This window comes from Dreissena polymorpha, chromosome 16 (assembly GCF_020536995.1).
Source record: "Dreissena polymorpha isolate Duluth1 chromosome 16, UMN_Dpol_1.0, whole genome shotgun sequence".
In the NCBI taxonomy this organism is placed as follows: Eukaryota; Metazoa; Mollusca; class Bivalvia; order Myida; family Dreissenidae; genus Dreissena; species Dreissena polymorpha.
The window spans coordinates 44,318,734-44,340,389 of record NC_068370.1 but is presented as its reverse complement, the minus strand read 5'-3'; the positions used below and the strand labels follow the sequence as shown (position 1 = coordinate 44,340,389).

At 40.7% G+C, this 21,656-nt stretch overlaps 1 protein-coding gene across 3 annotated transcripts in view; it reads right to left on the bottom strand.

Moving 5' to 3' along the window:
- LOC127862641 (nuclear pore complex protein Nup155-like) overlaps positions 1–21,656 on the bottom strand; it is a 76,897-nt gene that overhangs the window by 26,514 nt on the left and 28,727 nt on the right. For all 3 annotated transcript variants that reach the window (XM_052401845.1, XM_052401846.1, XM_052401844.1), the window contains exons 14-21: positions 21,227–21,337; positions 15,861–16,023; positions 12,215–12,301; positions 10,106–10,265; positions 9,681–9,747; positions 5,874–5,989; positions 1,469–1,539; positions 561–694 (exon numbers count right to left, since the gene is read on the bottom strand). In XM_052401845.1, the coding sequence (XP_052257805.1) occupies positions 561–694; positions 1,469–1,539; positions 5,874–5,989; positions 9,681–9,747; positions 10,106–10,265; positions 12,215–12,301; positions 15,861–16,023; positions 21,227–21,337 (909 nt within the window). The remainder of the gene's footprint in view (positions 1–560; positions 695–1,468; positions 1,540–5,873; positions 5,990–9,680; positions 9,748–10,105; positions 10,266–12,214; positions 12,302–15,860; positions 16,024–21,226; positions 21,338–21,656) is intronic.

Below are 21,656 nucleotides of genomic sequence, written 5' to 3'. Positions count from 1 at the left end.
CCTGTGTAAGGGTACAAGCAAGAGTGTGGAACTGGTGGATGAGGGCATAAAGATACAGCCTACCTGTGTAAGGGTACAAGCAAGAGTGTGGAACTGGTGGATGGGGGGCATAAAGATACAGCCTACCTGTGTAAGGGTACAAGCAAGAGTGTGGAACTGGTGGATGGGGGCATAAAGATACAGCCTACCTGTGTAAGGGTACAAGCAAGAGTGTGGAACTGGTGGATGGGGGGCATAAAGATACAGCCTACCTGTGTAAGGGTACAAGCAAGAGTGTGGAACTAGTGGATGGGGGCATAAAGATACAGCCTACCTGTGTAAGGGTACAAGCAAGAGTGTGGAACTAGTGGATGGGGGCATAAAGATACAGCCTACCTGTGTAAGGGTACAAGCAAGAGTGTGGAACTGGTGGATGGGGGCATAAAGATACAGCCTACCTGTGTAAGGGTACAAGCAAGAGTGAGGAACTGGTGGATGGGTCATAAAGATACAGCCTACCTGTGTAAGGGTACAAGCAAGAGTGTGGAACTGGTGGATGGGGGCATAAAGATACAGCCTACCTGTGTAAGGGTACAAGCAAGAGTGTGGAACTGGTGGTCAATAAGCACTCTGAGCAGTCCCAGCACTTCCTCCACCCGATGTATCAGCTCCTGGATGTGCTGCAGGGAGGCGCGCTCTATCTTCATTGCCTCAACTGTTAAGTACAGCAGCAATGGTAGAAATGTGCCACATCATGCTAAAACCCGTATTATGCCATATGTGACCAGCGTAGCTCCAAACCAGCCTGCGCATTTGCGCTGTCTGGTCCTGAGCTGCCCTATACACTAAGAAGTCATGCAATGTTTAATGGTCTTTTTAGTGGAAATGGTATCTTTTGGCCAGAGTGCACAGATGCAAAGGCTTGTCTGGAGCTATGCTGGCCACATGACATAAGACCCTTTTGCACAAAATGGCTAAAAAAGGGCTGACAAGCATGGGAACCTCAAACATAATATGGTGGATATGGTGGCCACCTTGCAGCAAGGAGGTCATGGGTTCAATCGCAAACTAAAGAGTCCAAGTACTGGTTCCACCCAGAAAAGTGTTTCAATAAGCCTGAAGATTTCCATGCATGCAAGCCAAAATAAATGCGATCAAACCAAACACATTTAGCCAACTTTAATATGATCAAATGAAATCTGTCAGGTTTGGTCAGCCGAAAAAAGTCATAATTAGGTCATTCAAGGGCTACAACTCCACAAATTCTGTTTGCAAAAATTCTGCAGGGTATGGAACTTGAAAGAGATATTCTGCTAACAAACATATCTACAATATGATGATTTTATAAAAGAACTTTGGGATTATAGATAGATGATTAGATCGCAAATAAAAAGTGGTATACCAAAAACAGACTCTCTGATAATAGCAAACATATATATTTATATAATACTCTATCATCTTTGATGGGTGATTCTATGTGCTATCTTACTTTGAAGCTTTCTTCTCGTCTGTTCGTCCATATGGCCCATGATGTGAGGAGTGTATGGAGGACCTACCATGCTGAAAAACAACTAGAGCTTTGTCACAGACATGACTATTACCCCCACATGCCGCATTGACACATAATATTTTGCATGTCGTCTTCACAAAAAACAGCGGACACCATGCTCAATTTTTAAAACGCACTAAGTGACCACTTGACCTAGTTTTTGACCCAGAAAGGCCCATGTTCTAACTTGGCCTTAAGATCATCTCCATAAAACTTCTGACCAAGTTTGGTGAAGATTGGATGTAAACTTCTTGAATTAGAGAGCGGACACCATGCTGAATGTTAAACAAGAGGGCCTGAAAGGCCAAAAGTCGCTCACCTGAGATAACAAGATATTATTGGGACAAATCTTCTGACCAAGTTTCATGAAGATCAGAAAATAAATGTGGCCTCCAGAGTGTTAACAAGGTTTTACTATAGCCATATAAGGAAAAATGCCCTGCCCCCTGGCAGCCATGTTTTTCAACCAAACGGCATCATTTTTGAACTCGTCCAAGATATTATCGGGATGAATCTTCTGACCAAGTTTCATGAAGATCGGACAGTAAATGTGGCCTCTAGAGTGTTAACAAGATTTTACTATAGCCATATAAGGAAAAATGCCCCGCCCCTTGGAAGCCATTTTTTTCAGCAAACATAATTATTTTCGAACTCATCCAAGATATCAATGAGACAAACCTTCTGACCAAATTTCATGAAGATTGGACAATAAATGTGGCCTCTAAAGTGTTTACAAGGTTTTACTATAGTCATATATAGCCATATTAGGAAAAATGCCCCGCCCCTGGTGGCCATGTTTTTAGAGCAACCAAAATCATTTTCGAACTCATCCAAGATATCATTGGGACAAATCTTCTGACCAAGTTTCATGATGATCGGAAAATAAATGTGACCTCTAGAGTGTTAACAAGGTTTTACTATAGCCATATATGGAAAATAGCCCGGCCCCCGTGGTTGCCATGTTTTTCAACCAACCGGCATCATTTTTGAACTTGTCCAAGATATCATTGGGATGAATCTTCTGACCAAGTTTCATGAAGATCGGACTATAAATGTGGCCTCTAGAGTGTTAACAAGATATTACTATAGCCTTACATAAATGTATATAGCCATATAAGGAAAAATGCCCCGCCCCTTGGCGGCCATGTTTTTCAAGCAAACGTAACCATTTTCGAACTCATCCAAGATATCATTAAAACAAATCTTCTGACCATATTTCAGCAAGATTGGACAATAAATGTGGCCTCTAGAGTGTTAACAAGGTTTTACCATATATAGCCATATAAGAAAAAATGCCCTGCCCCCTGGCAGCCATGTTTTTCAACCGACCGGCATCATTTTTGAACCCGTCCAAGATATAATTCGGATGAATCTTCTGACCAAGTTTCATGAAGATAGGACAATAAATGTGGCCTCTAGAGTGTTAACAAGATTGTACTATAGCCATATATAGCCATATAAGGAAAAATGCCCCTCCCCTTGGCAGCCATGTTTTTCAAGCGAAGGTTACCATTTTTGAACTCATCCAAGATATCAGTGGGACAAATCTTCTGAGCAAGTTTCATGAAGATTGGAAAATAAATGTGGCCTCTAGAGTGTTAACAAGGTTTTACTATAGCCATATAAGGAAAAATATCCCACCCCCTGGAGGCCATGTTTTTCAACCAACCGGCATAATTTTCGACCTCATCCAAGATATTATAGGGATGAATCTTCTGACCAAGTTTTATGAGGATCAGACAATAAATGTGGCCTCTAGATTGTTAACAAGATTTTACAATAGCCATATATAGCCATATAAGGAAAAAAGCCCCGCCCCTTGGCAGCCATGTTTTTCAAGCAAACATAACCATTTTTACCCCACAAGGCCCATGTTTGAACTTGGCCTAGACATCATGTAGATACAACTTCTGACCAAGTTTGGTGAAGATCAGATGAAAACTACCTGAATTAGAGAGCGGACAGCATGCTGAATGTTTAAAACGCACCAAGTGACCCCGTTACCTTGTTTTTGACCCGGCAAGGCCCATGTTCGAACTTGGCCTAGACATCATGTAGATACAACTTCTGACCAAGTTTGGTGAAGATCAGATGAAAACTACTTGAATTAGAGAGCGGACACTTAATACGGACCGACAGACAGACCGACAGACCCGATCGACTGACCCACCGACCGACAGACAAGTTCACTCCCAGGGCTTTTTTTCCTTCTTTGGACCCGCCGAAAATCGGCCCTTTCCCCTCAGATTTTTTTTCTCCTCAGCAGGTAAATTTTCCCCCAGATTTCATTTTTTTCCCCTTAAAAAAAAAAATAATAAAAATAAAAATTAAAAAAAAATTTTTTTTTTTTTTTTTTTTTACTTTAAATACATAAGTTAACCTGATCCAGTGTAGAAAATATAACATATTGCATAATTAAATTATCTGTTGCCTTGATTTTGTTTTAAAAACAGCAAAATATGTTGATTATTTAAGACTTTCCTTATTTTCCCCAAAATCCGGCGTTTCGCGTGATTTTTCCCCCCAAAATCCGGCATTTTGCGCGTTTTTTTCCCCTCAAAAAAGGCCAGGCCCTTTCCCCAAAATCAGATAAAAAACCCTGACTCCTATATACCCCCCTAAACTTCGTTTGTGGGGGGTATTATAAACCAAGTCAACAGTTGAAAGCATTAGCCATACATGCCAGAATTTTTCAGGTCCAATTCGGGACTTTCCATACAAAAATGTCGGGACATTTGACCAAAAAGCGGGACACCTAAAACGATCAATCATTTCACCTTTTCTTTAGTCAATAGTCAGTATATTACTTACAAAAACTCTAAATTTCTGCCCAATATTGACGATAAGTGTGTGTTCAGAATTTCGTGAATACAGACGTTCTCCATTTTCCGGAAGTAAACACACTCCATAAACTGAAATGAGGGGTATACCCATATGCCTTGATTTGACATCTAATTGGTACAGGGATATCCCCTTAAACATATGTAAATCGCGTGACACGATGTGAGCGCATCGAGCACTGTTCTTATTCAACCAATCCTAAATTAACTCTAAATTTAGATTGATGAAATATGTACAAACTATTTTCTGAAAATCAGTCAAAAATGAAAGGTAATTTGTGAGAAACATCAATGTGTATTGGTCAGCATTCAATTTGTTTGATGTAGAAAATCGGTGTTTTGACAGGTGGCGTAAATTTCTGTATGATACATCTTTTGATAGCAATTAGCGACCTCGATCATAAAAACACCATGGTATGAATGCTGATTAAATCAATAAGTTGCCGATAAATCACTGATAAGGTGTCAAAAACAACACTGATGCACTTGAGTAGTAGAAGTGGGTTGTTAATTGGGGGCAATAAAGGGATTAGTGATGATAAGTTTTAGCCAGAAAGAGCTCGAAAAGCGAATTTTATTGGGAACTAATAGACCTAACAATGTTTTTAACAAATGTCGGGACAAATTGTCTCATATCGAGATGCCGGGACAAAGATCCCAAAAGCTGGACTGTCCCGCCGAGATCGGAACGTCTGGCATGTATGGCATTAGCGATTGGGTTTTCAACTTACGCTTTTTTCTATCCCACACATTTTACTTGCCAAACTTAATAATAAACCACAAACATAATGAACAGGGATTTGTTTTCATATACTGAATAAATCTCATTTTCAACCGAATTGGAAAGAAACTAGACATATATATATGACACTGGTGCCCCCTGGAATCATGCTGGAACACATAAAGCACCAAGTTTTATTATAAAGGGCTTGCTTTCAACAAACATCATCTTTATAAACTCAATACTCCCAAAAAATTATGACTGACATAATTCTGAAACCAAAATTAATTTCTTGAGGATTATCTACACATCAAGAAGATAAAGATGTAAAAGTTTGATCAAAATCTTGCAAGCAAATAAAGAGGAATTTATTGCACACAATTCTAAAATGGAGAAATAGACAAAGGTTCACAAATACTGGAAAAAATGGTCCCATCCAAAATTCCTTTCTTTATGATCATTACACATTAGACACATTACAGTCATTTAGCTGCGAGTTTGAGCAAGAACCACTAAGCCATTTTAAAAAAGCTTAAAACAAAATATTCAAGACCTGTGTTAAATCAGAATGACATAACACGTTTAAATGCCTTCCAATTTGTAGGAAAATAAAAATTCCCAAATCTGAAATGAGAAAATCATAAATGCCTAGGAAATGTGGCAAATTAAATATAAATAATTTAAAGTCAACTTGTCATTCACAATTTTAAGTTTAATTTTCTTATATATTTTTTTTATCAATTTAAGTTTATATTAGAAAATATAACAGATGAAGTGTGGTTACCTGCTATTGCCAGTTGGACCCATGTCAAACTTAGAGTTGAAGTCAACAAAGTCAGAGAGTTCCCGAATGTTGTCAAGCATGACACCCAGGTCTTCACTCGCAAAGTTACAGGTCAACTGAAAACATACATCAGGGATTTTTATTTGATTTTGGGGAAAAGGCCTGGCCTTTTTTTAGGGGAAAAAAATCCCGCAAAGCTTTCGATTTTGGGGAAAACAAGAGCTGTCAGAGGACAGCGCGCTCGACTATTCGAGTGCTTGACAGTATAACGTAAGCCATCATGGAGTGTGGGGGGGGGGGGGGGGTGTGGGTGTGAGATCATTTAATAGATGATCTTTCAAAAATAAGAATAAATAATAATTATTTATTATTTTTGGGGGGGGTGGGGGGGAGAGGGGGGTATAATGTGGGTGGGTGATCATTTAATAGACGATCTTTGAAAAATAAGAAAAATTGGGGGGGGTGGGGGGGGGTCTGGGGGGCCGGGCCGTGGAGGATGGTTTGAGCGGAGTGCATTGTAAGTGTTGTTTTGTCAAACTTTAACATAGATTTATCAATAATATGCATATTCTAAGTATAAAAGGGGCAATAATTCTGTCAAAATGCTTGAAACAGTTGTTTGCTCTTGTATATAGGTTGGGGTCATGATGGTAAACAAGTATGCAAAATATGAAAGCAATATGTCAAGGGACACAGGAAATATTTGGGGTAGTACGCAAACTTTAGCATAGATTTATCAATAATATGCATATTCTTAGTATAAAAGGGGCCATAATTCGGTCAAAATGCTTGATACACTTGTCTGCTCTTGTTTATAGGTTGGGGTCATGATGGTAAACAAGTATGCAAAATATGAAAGCAATATGTCAAGGGACACAGGAAATATTTGGTGTAGTACGCAAACTTTAACATAGATTTATCAATAATATGCATATTGTAAGTACAAAAGGGCCATAATTTTGTCAAAATACTTGATACAGTTGTCTGCTCTTGTTTATAGGTTGGGGTCATGATGGTAAACAAGTATGCAAAATATGAAAGCAATATGTCAAGGGACATTGAAAATATTTGGGGTAGTACGCAAACTTTAACATTTGCTATATATATTCTAAGTGGAAAAGGGGCCATAATTATTAAAAAATGCTTGATAGAGTTGTCTGCTCTTGTTTATAGGTTGGGGCCATGTTGGTAAACAAGTTTGCAAAATATGAAAGCAATATGTCAAGGGACAATGAAAATAATTGGGGTAGTACGAAAACTTTAACATTTGCACGCTAACGGAAACGGAAACACCAACGCGGGGAGGAGTAGGATAGCTCCACTTTATATATTTCATATATAATAGTCGAGCTAAAAATCGCGCAAAACGCCGGATTTTATGGAAAATAAGGAAAGTCTTAAATAATCAATTTAACATTTTTTACTGTTTGAAACAAATTCAAGGTAGAGCGGCGTCGGGCTTCTCCGAATAGGGTCTAAGTCCGGATACTTTTAGACAATCAGAAAAAAGATCACATTTAACCTCTTGAAAGTCATTATCTTTGCATGAGCAGAAAGCGAGATTTTTCTTTTCCGGTTTTGCAAAGTTTCAAGGCGCGTATATTTTCAAAAACTAGAAAAACAATCACTTGTTCTGAAGGTAAGAATGTTCTTTCATTTTCTTACTGGGTATGCTAAGCAACCTTGAAGACATTATTTTCGAATAATTTTGTTTAGATTAAAGCTTGACAGCGTACAAGTGAATTATGTTATGTAAAGAGGTTAAAGTCATAAGTGACAAGTATAAATGTGACGTCACACGATTAATATGGGTATTACGGAGGTATCCGAAAGAGCCGATATAAAATTCAATAGTCGGCTCTTGTGGATACCTGTTTTTTTTAAATGAAACTTGATACAAATGTATGTAAAATCTTGTACTCACATTAGCAATTGATATTCTATTGACCATGTGTCAATATAAATGGTTTTGAAATAAGGAAATCTTGTCAATGTATACCTTTCTAAGAAAAAAAAACAACAACACAAAAGTCAAATATTTAGTTAATTCTATCAGCCTGGTGTGTTGCCTGACCCTGTTCCTATGTATTGGGTAAGTTATTAAGACTGTATTTTACTTCTAGGATTAGTCGTCCACAAAAGTATGCCAATACTGCCCTGGAAAACTCAGTTAGAGCAGTGAAAAGTAATTCTAATAGCTACTTAAAGGCATCCAGGCTCTACAAAGTACCAAGGTCAACGATATTTGACAAGGTTAAGGGTCATTCCAGCATCGAATGCACTATGGGGCCATATACAGTTCTCACAGCTGCTTAGGAGAAGAGGATAGTCAAGTGGCTGACACAAATGTCACGTATTGGTTATGGACGGACTAAATATGAACTGATAAGAACTGTTGGCAAAATTGAGATGTGCCCTGTATGTACATGTAACCGGGGTGCTCAACACCCGTCTTGATGGGTTAAGTGTGAAAATTGTCAAACACGTTGGCATTATATGTGTGCCAACAGGCCAGAATATAGGTTGTTGGACGAGAAAGAAAAAGCAAAGATGGAGTTTGTTTGTCCGATGTGTGATTGACAACATGTTTGAAGCATCTGAGACACAATTATAAATGATGCTTTTTAAGTATTATCACGTGATTTACTGATTACTAGTATTTGAATGATGTACTGCTGTTGAGTTCGTGTTCCTGTTGATTGCAAAAATGTTCACATGAACAATGGTGTAAAAAGCGTAGGTTATCTGACATAATTAAAGTGTTACGTGACTAAAATGAAATTTTTTTATCATGAAATAATTTCATAAAAGATTAAGCTAGTTTACAATATTTTCATACGAGTTAATATTGTCAGTTAAACTATTTGTATTTTTGTATAATGGACAGTCTCAAAAAAGAAGTGAATACAATTTGATAACGCAATGTTTAACTAAAGATTTGTCTGTGTTTTGTATCGTTTTTTTTTAAACCTTATAGGTATTTGAAAGACCCGATGGTATCCGAACTGACCCGACAATAGTTACTTGATGGTTCCTAGCATACATGAAATTTTAAAACGAGTAACACTTAGCAATATAGACGAAAAGGATGATAAACGGCTGCTTTAGGTAACCAGCTCAAAATCGTTCGGCACTTTCGGATATTAAGAAAACAATCCAAAATAATCTTTAAAGCATCCGGGGACTGCCGACATCGCTCTAACAGATAATTTAATTATGCAATATTTTATTATTTTCTACACTGGATCAGGTTAACTTATATATTTAAACGTTTAAAAAAAAAATTGGGGGGGGGGAATGAAATCTAGGGGAAAATGTACCACCTGAGGGGAAAAAAAATCAGAGCAGAAAGGGCCGATTTTCAGCGGGTCACAAAGAAGAGAAAAAAATAACCTGTACATCAAGGTGACTTACCTTCAATTCGTCTAAATCTTAATTTTTCCACACAAGTAAGGAAGTGTTCATATATAATTTACCATTATTGAAATTTTCACTTTTTTTTTTTTTTTTTTTTTTTTTTCATACAGTTAAAATAGCTTCCTTCTGGAAAATCATAGGGGTTTTAAAATATGGAGCTATAAAATAACAGCATCATATCAGTTACACGTTTTGTTTGGTTTACTTTTTCTTTATTTACTGTATTAAGCCAGATTCCTTAAGTTTTGTATCACTGCTTTTAAACAGTGGACTACCTTTTTATTTCCCAGATACTTTCTTAAAAGCTAATGATTAAATTTGAAACCATGTACATGGTTATGTGTCAATTACTGGGCATGTTCATTTTATGACACACTATATATTGCTTACATAGATCAGTTTTCCTTGCGGTGTCTGACATGGATATTCTTTGGTCACCATGGACTCCCAAATAGGTCTGAAAGAAAGACACTTTGTTTTAAAGATCAAAAGATTCGTTATAAAGATATGACAATAGTATATCTAGACAAATCAAGATCTTGCACCTAAACCTCTCACTCCAAAGTGCACAATTCTAGGGTTCTGCTAAGTCAGAAAAGGCAGAAATAATTTGCTCATAAATCAATGCATGCAATTGAATGTTCACACTATGCAACATGAAGGCATTCTAGACACCGAAAATTGCATTAAGCCCCATTTTCCAAGATCGAGGCTCATTTCACAATGATCACAATAAGGAACAAAATCCATGTGTAGTTCAGATATAAACCTTTTTACACCTTTCAAAATGAATAAAGTTGAAGAAGGAACACTACCTGAGGATACGAGACAGGTACAGACAGATTCCGTTGTGCTTTCCAGAGAATGTGATGTTCTGCATGTATCCTGGTCCCCCACTCATGCTCATGTCCATATGCTGGTACATGGTCTGGTTCCCATACATCAGCGGTGTAGACGCTTGGTTAGGATGCATGCCTGAGTAAATCATGCAAATATATATCCTTTTTTTCTTCTTGTAACAATTAAGATAAATAACTGTTGTGCTTTTTTCACAAGCTGCCACTTGCACTATTTTTTTAAGGAAAATATTGTTATTTTGGGGTATTAATTGGACACATTTTCCAAGTAGGTGAACAAAAAAAGTATCAAATCAGTTTTTGGTAAAATATGCATGATTTTGATTATAAGAAAAAATAATCAAGCCTTATAATACAAATACAGCTCTAAATTCCACTTTTGTTAAAAAACTGCTCATTTCCAAAACAAGCAGTTTATGGTCAAATTTGATATTTGACCTCTAAGTGTGACCATGACCTTCGTGGTAATGAGACAGGTGATAACAGGAGATGTGTTTGTCAGAAACACAATGCCCCCTACTGCGCCGCTTTGATTTTGTTTTCTTGTCCTTTGACATTGAAGGATGACCTTGACCTTTTAGCACTCAAAATGTGCAGCTCCATGAGATACACATGCATGCCAAATATCCAGTTGCTATCTGAAGAGACATAGAAGTTATGAGCATTTTTCGAAACCTAAACGCGAAACCTAAACGCAAAGTGTGACGGAAGGACGGACGGTCCGATCACTATATGCCCTCCTTCAGGGGAATAAAAACCACACTTGTTCTCCAAACGGTTGTTATTTGTAAATTCCATAAAGAATGACAAATATATAGCCACGAAAAGTTGTTTTATGACCGAAGTTTACCTTTGACACATATCATAGACCTCTGTGGTAGGGTCACAGGTTTTCACACAAACTTCTGGTGTGTGCAGTTGCTCATTAGTGGTTACTTATTTTAAGTAGCATGATGAATCCATTCAGGCTGTTTTATGGCAAAATTTCAAATTCGAAATATAACAGTAACCTTGACTTTTGAGGTCTGAAGAAAAGTGTTACAGGGCAAGTTGTCTTACGATGGATTGCATTTAAGCCAAGTTATTAATAAATCAATCAATATATGGCAATGCCATGGCTGAGAAATGAATATTCAAGTTGTTTTATGACCCAATATGACCTTTGTGTTATGGAGAAAAGTTTTACACACAACACTTTGACTTGTAATGATTTACATTTAAGCTTCAGTTATTTCAAAGTCATTCAATACATGGCAACATCATGGTTGAGACAGGACTTTTAAAGCTGTTAAATGGTGAAACATGACAATTGACCTCTAAGTTTGACCTCCACCTTTGAGGAAAGTAGACAGGTTTTGAATGACGACTAATAATGATGAACATTGTGCCATGATAGTTTTAACTCTATCTATACAAAGCAAAGTTATGGCTCAGTAACAAAACCTGCGCCAGACAGACAGCACAATTGCTATATGCTGCCTTCTTTAATGGAGGGCATATTAAGGCTTGACTTTCCATGGTTATGCATGTGGCAGATCATCACACAACTATCTGACCAACTTCAGCATAATTTGCAACATTTTACATTAAGTTCAAAATACTTATAATGTTTCAAAAGTTGAAGTGCACTTATTACCACACTTGAATAATAGCTGTCCAATGCACAGTGCAATACCCAAGACTTGTTGGGGGCGAGGGAGGATTTCTTAGGGGCTCAAATGAAGGAATACAATTGTATTCAATTGACAAAGCTGTATAAACTAATTTGACTATGTATCAGTTTTGCCATTATGATTAAAAAGTGGAAATTTAAATATATTGTTTACATTATTTTGAAATAATATAAAATACAAAATATTGTTTGTGTTAATTATATTTGTAAAGGTTTAACCCATAGAGATTGATAGGGAGATAATCTGGCATGTTGAATTAAAAAAATGGATTGACGATTTTAATCAGATATTTTAAACAATCATTTGGGATAAATTTCAAATTTATTCTTTTTTTGAGACTGGAAAAGGGCACTAACTATGATAAAAGTAAACGTCCTGATATGTTCTCTGTTACCTGGTGCGGGGGTAGGGAAGGAGGAGAAGTTGTGTGGCTGCTGAGGTCCACCAGGACTGAACATGGACATGTTACCAAACCCACCACCTGAAAGTGAAAACAGTAGGAATATACATTTGAGTCTTGCTCTAGGAAATCTGGGCTAAATGCATGAGCGTTAAGTGTAGTCCCAGATTAGCATGAGCGTAAAGTGTAGTCCCAGATTAGCATGAGCATAAAGTGTAGTCCCAGATAAGCATGAGCGTAAAGTGTAGTCCCAGATTAGCATGAGCATAAAGTGTAGTCCCAAATAAGCATGTGCCTAAAGTGTAGTCCCAGATTAGCATGAGCGTAAAGTGTAGTCCCAGATTAGCATGAGCGTAAAGTGTAGTCCCAGATAAGCATGAGCATAAAGTGTAGTCCCAGATTAGCATGAGCGTAAAGTGTAGTCCCAGATTAGCATGAGCGTAAAGTGTAGTCCCAGATAAGCATGAGCGTAAAGTGTAGTCCCAGATTAGCATGAGCGTAAAGTGTAGTCCCAGATAAGCATGAGCGTAAAGTGTAGTCCCAGATAAGCATGAGCGTAAAGTGTAGTCCCAGATAAGCATGAGCGTAAAGTGTAGTCCCAGATTAGCATGAGCGTAAAGTGTAGTCCCAGATAAGCATGAGCATAAAGTGTAGTCCCAGATAAGCATGAGCGTAAAGTGTAGTCCCAGATTAGCATGAGCGTAAAGTGTAGTCCCAAATAAGCATGTGCCTAAAGTGTAGTCCCAGATAAGCATGAGCGTAAAGTGTAGTCCCAGATTAGCATGAGCGTAAAGTGTAGTCCCAGATTAGAATGTGCCTAAAGTGTAGTCCCAGATTAGCATGTGCCTAAAGTGTAGTCTCAGATTAGCATGTGCCTAAAGTGTAGTCCTAGATTAGCATGTGCCTAAAGTGTAGTCCCAGATTTGCATGTGCCTAAAGTGTAGTCCCTTATTAGCATGTGCCTAAAGTGTAGTCCCAGATTAGCATGTGCCTAAAGTGTAGTCCTAGATAAGTATGTGCCTAAAGTGTAGTCCCAGATTAGCATGTGCCTAAAGTGTAGTCCTAGATTAGTATGTGCCTAAAGTGTAGTCCTAGATTAGCATGTGCCTAAAGTGTAGTCCTAGATTAGCATGTGCCTTAAGTGTAGTCCTAGATTAGCATGAGCGTTAAGTGTAGTTCCAGATTAGCATGTGCCTAAAGTGTAGTTCCAGATTAGCATGTGCCTAAAGTGTAGTCCTAGATTAGCATGTGCCTTAAGTGTAGTCCTAGATTAGCATGAGCGTAAAGTGTAGTTCCAGATTAGCATGTGCCTTAAGTGTAGTTCCAGATTAGCATGTGCCTAAAGTGCAGTCCTAGATTAGCATGTGCGTAAAGTGTAGTTCTTGATTAGCACGAGCGTAAAGTGTAGTCCTAGATTAGCATGTGCCTTAAGTGTAGTCCTAGATTAGCATGTGTGTAAAGTGTAGTTCTAGATTAGCATGAGCATAAAGTGTAGTTCCAGATTAGCATGTGCCTAAAGTGTAGTCCTAGATTAGCATGTGCCTAAAGTGTAGTCCTAGATTAGCATGTGCCTAAAGTGTAGTCCCAGATTAGCATGTGCCTAAAGTGTAGGCCTAGATTAGCATGTGCCTAAAGTGTAGTCCCAGATTAGCATGTGCCTAAAGTGTAGTCTCAGATTAGCATGTGCCTAACGTGTAGTCCCAGATTAGCATGTGCCTAAAGTGTAGTCCCAGATTAGCATGTGCCTAAAGTGTAGTCCCTTATTAGCATGTGCCTAAAGTGTAGTTCCAGATTAGCATGAGCGTAAAGTGTAGTTCCAGATTAGCATGTGCGTAAAGTGTAGTTCCAGATTAGCATGTGCCTAAAGTGTAGTCCTAGATTAGCATGTGCCTAAAGTGTAGTTCCAGATTAGCATGTGCGTAAAGTGTAGTTCCAGATTAGCATGTGCCTAAAGTGTAGTTCCAGATTAGCATGTGCCTAAAGTGTAGTCCTAGATTAGCACGAGCGTAAAGTGTAGTTCCAGATTAGCATGTGCCTAAAGTGTAGTTCCAGATTAGCATGTGCCTAAAGTGTAGTTCCAGATTAGCATGTGCCTAAAGTGTAGTCCTAGATTAGCATGTGCCTAAAGTGTAGTCCTAGATTAGCATGTGTGTAAAGTGTAGTTCTAGATTAGCATGAGCATAAAGTGCAGTTCCAGATTAGCATGTGCCTAAAGTGTAGTCCTTGATTAGCAAGAGCGTAAAGTGTAGTCCCAGATTAGCATAAGCCTAAAGTGTAGTTCCAGATTAGCATGTGCCTAAAGTGTAGTACTAGATTAGCATGTGCCTAAAGTGTAGTCCTAGATTAGCATGTGCCTAAAGTGTAGTCCTAGATTAGCATGTGCCTAAAGTGTAGTCCCAGATTAGCATGTGCAATTTGCACAGGCTAATCAGGGACTTCACTTTTAGCTTTTATGGACTTTGTTGTTTAAATGAAGCTTGATTAGCAAAAATACAGTTTATGAAGAAAGTGTTGTCTCTGATTCGCCTGTGCAGAGATGACACTTTAAGCACATGCATTAAACCCCATTTTCTCTTAGCCAGGCTTGATTATTTGAGAAACATCTCTGGAGAATATTGCTCTGGTACTCCAGGTTGGAACATGTTCCAAAACCCATCCCAATAATGACCAGTTCGTTAAGGAACACTTGAATAAGGAACACACTGAGAACGTGTTTATTGTGTTGGATGACGAGTATTGGGATTATACTACGGACATCAACTGTTGACCTACATTGCTGAGCATGGACATGTTTGGAAACCATTTATCTAAACACATGAGACAATCCATCCCCTTCAAGGATCAAATAGAGAACAGTACAGTCGTGATACATTAATAAATCTTGAGAATACTACAATGTGTTGGTTTACAATACATTTATCAATTTTCCAGCTAGAAAAAACACAGGTATAAGCAAAAGATCTAAGCTGTCAGGGCCCTCAATCTATCAAATCTGCCGCCAAATTTCGGCGGCAGTCCCCCACCTGAAAGGTATACTTTTTTCCCCTTTTGAAAAATTCCCCCTAAATAAAAATAAAAAAAATATTTTTTTTTTAAAGAAAGATGTGTCTCATCTCATGATTATTATATCTCAATTCTATTTCAATTTAATCTTTTCAAACATACTAAATCATAAAAAAAATGCAATGAATTTAGTGAAAACATGTACAAATGTAATAATGAGAGAGTAAGTAAAATAATCCCCCAAAAAGGGAAACGCCGCGAAAATTTCCCCTCCTAAGGGCTGCGGACCCCTTCCCCCAAAGTAGTGTGAGGGCCCTGGCTGTCATATTTGCATGTTCATTAAATATCCAAATGTTAACATGCCTTTAACATTTGAGGAAAGTATCATGAACATTCAAAAGGTATAGCAGATATGAAACTGACACAAAAATGGACTCTCAAACATTATCAATTGAAGCATGACCTTAACTTTTAACCGGCATGACTATCTCTTACTTTCAAGTAACAACGTATAGTTCCATCAAGTGGAACTGGTAAGGGACAAAACAACTTTCAGAAAGACAAGGTCCAGGCTCCTAAATTCCTAAATTCCTTGCCAACAATAACTTTTCTATATGTTAGCTATCCCACATCATACCTGCAGGCCCAATGTTACTCGGCATCATGGGCCGATCACTGTACGAGTACTGGGCCTCCCCGCCATACTGGAAGAATGCCATTTTAGCCCAATCTGCCACTTGCTGCTCTGAGGCCATCCGTGAACAGGCAAGAATTAGGCATGTGGCGCAAGACTGCTCTATCTGGAAACATGAAAAAGTAATATGATTAAACAATCATGAAGAAAGGCCATTCATCAATCCATCATGAAAAGTTCTTATTATAGTGCATCACTAAGTTTACAGAGCAAGCATCATATGAAATATTTTTATTGAACTGAGGAAAACACTGTTATAACCCCAAATTTTACAAAACAAACCTTATAACAATATTTTCATAAGAGAAAATAAAATAAGAACATGTTTTCACTAGAAATATACATGCTATATTTATTAAACAGCTTAATTATACAAGATTTTCATGAATGTAAAAACTCACTTTCATAGCTTAGGTTTAGCCTGCTCACTTAACATTCAGAACTGGAAGAATCTCATATATTCTCCTTGCTCAATAAACTTTACCCACTTATACTTGGCCAGCAAATAATAAAAATGTATGACAATTTAAGCCTCTCTCCTATTCCCTTTACACAAGAAACATTCCCCTGGAAGTTGATAAATCCACTAAGACCTTGGTCATTCTCCAAAACGTACCTTATGCAGCCTGAAGAATGCCTTCACTTCCTCTAAGTCAGGCCCCTGACAGTCAATGAGCTCACCCAACCCTCAATCCCTCCCTCAAGTCTACCTTATGTAGCCTGAAGAAGGCCTTGACTTCCTCTGAGTCAGGCCCCTGACAGTCAATGAGCTCACCCAACCCTCAATCCCTCCCTCAAGTCTACCTTATGTAGCCTGAAGAAGGCCTTGACTTCCTCTGAGTCAGGCCCCTGACAGTCAATGAGCTCACCCAACCCTCAATCTCTCCCTCAACTCTACCTTATGTAGCCTGAAGAATGCCTTCACTTCCTCTGAGTCAGGTCCCGACAGTCAATGAACTCACCAAACCCTCAATCTCTCCCTCAACTCTACCTTACGTAGCCTGAAGAAATCCTTCACTTCCTCTGAGTCAGGCCCCTGACAGTCAATGAACTCACCCAACCCTCAATCTCTCCCTCAACTCTACCTTATGTAGCCTGAAGAATGCCTTCACTTCCTCTGAGTCAGGTCCCTGACAGTCAATGAACTCACCCAACCCTCAATCCCTCCCTCAACTCTACCTTATGTAGCCTGAAGAATGCCTTCACTTCCTCTGAGTCAGGCCCCTGACAGTCAATGAACTCACCCAACCCTCAATCCCTCCCTCAACTCTACCTTATGTAGCCTGAAGAATGCCTTCACTTCCTCTGAGTCAGGTCCCTGACAGTCAATGAACTCGCCCAACCCTCAATCCCTCCCTCAACTCTACCTTATGTAGCCTGAAGAATGCCTTCACTTCCTCTGAGTCAGGTCCCTGACAGTCAATGAACGCACCCAACCCTTAACCCCTCCCTCAACTCTACCTTATGTAGCCTGAAGAATGCCTTCACTTCCTCTGAGTCAGGCCCCTGACAGTCAATGAACTCACCCAACCCTCAATCTCTCCCTTAACTCTACCTTATGTAGCCTGAAGAATGCCTTCACTTCCTCTGAGTCAGGTCCCTGACAGTCAATGAACTCACCCAACCCTTAATCCCTCCCTCAACTCTACATTACGTAGCCTGAAGAAATCCTTCACTTCCTCTGAGTCAGGCCCCTGACAGTCAATGAACTCACCCAACCCTCAATCTCTCCCTCAACTCTACCTTATGTAGCCTGAAGAATGCCTTCACTTTCTCTGAGTCAGGCCCCTGACAGTCAATGAACTCACCCAACCCTCAATCTCTCCCTCAACTCTACCTTATGTAGCCTGAAGAATGCCTTCACTTCCTCTGAGTCAGGTCCCTGACAGTCAATGAACTCACCCAACCCTCAATCCCTCCCTCAACTCTACCTTACGAAGCCTGAAGAATGCCTTCACTTCCTCTGAGTCAGGCCCCTGACAGTCAATGAACTCACCCAACCCTTAATCCCTCCCTCAACTCTGCCTTATGTAGCCTGAAGAATGCCTTCACTTCCTCTGAGTCAGGCCCCTGACATTCAATGAACTCACCCAACCCTCAATCTCTCCCTCAACTCTACCTTATGTAGCCTGAAGAATGCCTTCACTTTCTCTGAGTCAGGCCCCTGACAGTCAATGAACTCACCCAACCCTCAATCCCTCCCTCAACTCTACCTTATGTAGCCTGAAGAATGCCTTCACTTTCTCTGAGTCAGGTCCCTGACATTCAATGAACTCACCCAACCCTCAATCTCTCCCTCAACTCTACCTTATGTAGCCTGAAGAATGCCTTCACTTCCTCTGAGTCAGGTCCCTGACAGTCAATGAGCTCACCCAACCCTTAATCCCTCCCTCAACTCTACCTTATGTAGCCTGAAGAATGCCTTTACTTCCTCTGAGTCAGGTCCCGACAGTCAATGAACTCACCCAACCCCCAATCCCTCCCTCAACTCTACCTTATGTAGTCTGAAGAATGCCTTCACTTCCTCGGAGTCAGGCCCCTGACAGTCAATGAACTCACCCAACCCTCAATCCCTCCCTCAAGTCTACCTTATGTAGCCTGAAGAATGCCTTCACTTCCTCTGAGTCAGGTCCCTGACAGTCAATGAGCTCACCCAACCCTTAATCCCTCCCTCAACTCTACCTTATGTAGCCTGAAGAATGCCTTCACTTCCTCTGAGTCAGGTCCCGACAGTCAATGAACTCACCCAACCCCCAATCCCTCCCTCAACTCTACCTTATGTAGCCTGAAGAAATCCTTCTCTTCCTCTGAGTCAGGTCCCTGACAGTCAATGATCTCACCCAACCCTCAATCCCACCGTCAACTCTACCTTATGTAGCCTGAAGAATGCCTTCACTTCCTCTGAGTCAGGCCCCTGACAGTCAATGAACGCACCCAACCCTCAATCCCTCCCTCGACTCTACCTAATGTAGCCTGAAGAATGCCTTCACTTCCTCTGAGTCAGGTCCCGACAGTCAATGAACTCACCCAACCCTCAATCCCTCCCTCAACTCTACCTTATATAGCATGAAGAATGCCTTCACTTCCTCTGAGTCAGGCCCCTTACAGTCAATGAACGCACCCAACCCTCAATCCCTCCCTCAACTCTACCTTATGTAGCCTGAAGAATGCCTTCACTTCCTCTGTCAGGTCCCTGATAGTCAATGAGCTCACCCAACCCTCAATCCCTCCCTCAACTCTACCTTATGTAGCCTGAAGAATGCCTTCACTTCCTCTGAGTCAGGTCCCTGACAGTCAATGAGCTCACCCAACCCTCAATCTCTCCCTCAACTCTACCTTATGTAGCCTGAAGAATGCCTTCACTTCCTCTGAGTCAGGTCCCTGACAGTCAATGAGCGCACCCAACCCTCAATCCCTCCCTCAACTCTACCTTATGTAGCCTGAAGAATGCCTTCACTTCCTCTGAGTCAGGTCCCTGACAGTCAATGAGCGCACCCAACCCTCAATCCCTCCCTCAACTCTACCTTATGTAGCCTGAAGAATGCCTTCACTTCCTCTGAGTCAGGTACCTGACAGTCAATGAGCGCACCCAACCCTCAATCCCTCCCTCAACTCTACCTTATGTAGCCTGAAGAATGCCTTCACTTCCTCTGAGTCAGGTCCCTGACAGTCAATGAGCGCACCCAACCCTCAATCCCTCCCTCAACTCTACCTTATGTAGCCTGAAGAATGCCTTCACTTCCTCTGAGTCAGGTCCCTGACAGTCAATGAGCTCACCCAACCCTCAATCTCTCCCTCAACTCTACTCTACCTTATGTAGCCTGAAGAATGCCTTCACTTCCTCTGAGTCAGGTCCCTGACAGTCAATGAGCGCACCCAACCCTCAATCCCTCCCTCAACTCTACCTTATGTAGCCTGAAGAATGCCTTCACTTCCTCTGAGTCAGGTCCCTGACAGTCAATGAACTCACCCAACCCTCAATCCCTCCCTCAACTCTACCTTATGTAGCCTGAAGAATGCCTTCACTTCCTCTGAGTCAGGTCCCTGACAGTCAATGAGCGCACCCAACCCTCAATCCCTCCCTCAACTCTACCTTATGTAGCCTGAAGAATGCCTTCACTTCCTCTGAGTCAGGCCCCTGACAGTCAATGAGCTCACCCAACCCTCAATCCCTCACTCAACTCTACCTTATGTAGCCTGAAGAATGCCTTCACTTCCTCTGAGTTAGGCCCCTGACAGTCAATGAGCTCACCCAACCCTCAATCCCTCACTCAACTCTACCTTATGTAGCCTGAAGAATGCCTTCACTTCCTCTAAGTCAGGCCCCTGACAGTCAATGAGCTCACCCAACCCTCAATCTCTCCCTCAACTCTACCTTATGTAGCCTGAAGAATGCCTTCACTTCCTCTGAGTCAGGTCCCTGACAGTCAATGAGCTCACCCAACCCTCAATCTCTCCCTCAGCTCTACCTTATGTAGCCTGAAGAATGCCTTCACTTCCTCTGAGTCAGGTCCCTGACAGTCAATGAGCTCACCCAACCCTCAATCTCTCCCTCAACTCTACCTTATGTAGCCTGAAGAATGCCTTCACTTCCTCTAAGTCAGGCCCCTGACAGTCAATGAGCTCACCCAACCCTCAATCTCTCCCTCAACTCTACCTTATGTAGCGTGAAGAATGCCTTCACTTCCTCTGTCAGGTCCCTGACAGTCAATGAGCTCACCCAACCCTCAATCTCTCCCTCAGCTCTACCTTATGTAGCCTGAAGAATGCCTTCACTTCCTCTGAGTCAGGCCCCTTACAGTCAATGAACGCACCCAACCCTCAATCCCTCCCTCAACTCTACCTTATGTAGCCTGAAGAATGCCTTCACTTCCTCTGAGTCAGGTCCCTGACAGTCAATGAACTCACCCAACCCTCAATCCCTCACTCAACTCTACCTTATGTAGCCTGAAGAATGCCTTCACTTCCTCTAAGTCAGGTCCCGACAGTCAATGAACTCACCCAACCCTCAATCCCTCCCTCAACTCTACCTTATGTAGCCTGAAGAATGCCTTCACTTCCTCTGAGTCAGGTCCCGACAGTCAATGAACTCACCCAACCCTCAATCTCTCCCTCAACTCTACCTTATGTAGCCTGAAGAATGCCTTCACTTCCTCTGAGTCAGGTCCCTGACAGTCAATGAGCTCACCCAACCCTCAATCCCTCACTCAACTCTACCTTATGTAGCCTGAAGAATGCCTTCACTTCCTCTGTCAGGTCCCTTACAGTCAATGAGCTCACCCAACCCTCAATCTCTCCCTCAACTCTACCTTATGTAGCCTGAAGAATGCCTTCACTTCCTCTGAGTCAGGTCCCTGACAGTCAATGAGCAGCTGTCGCAGCTGATCCACAGGACGCAGCTTGCTTAAAATGTGACTGCCCTGAAACAGCAGCAGGTTGTTATAACTGGGCAACTTCAAGGCTAACTAGAGCTTTGTCACAGGCGTGACTAATACCCCCACATGCCGCATGGACATGAATATTTTGCTCAATGTTTAAAACGCACTAGGTGACCTTGTGACCTAGTTTTTGACACAGCATGACCCATATTCAAACTTGACCTTGAGCTCATCTAGATACAACTTCTGACCAAGTTTGGTGAAGATCGGATGAAAACTACTTGAATTAGAGAGCGGAACCATGCTCAATGTGTAAAATGTACTATATGACCTTGTGACCTAGTTTTTGATCTGGCGTGGC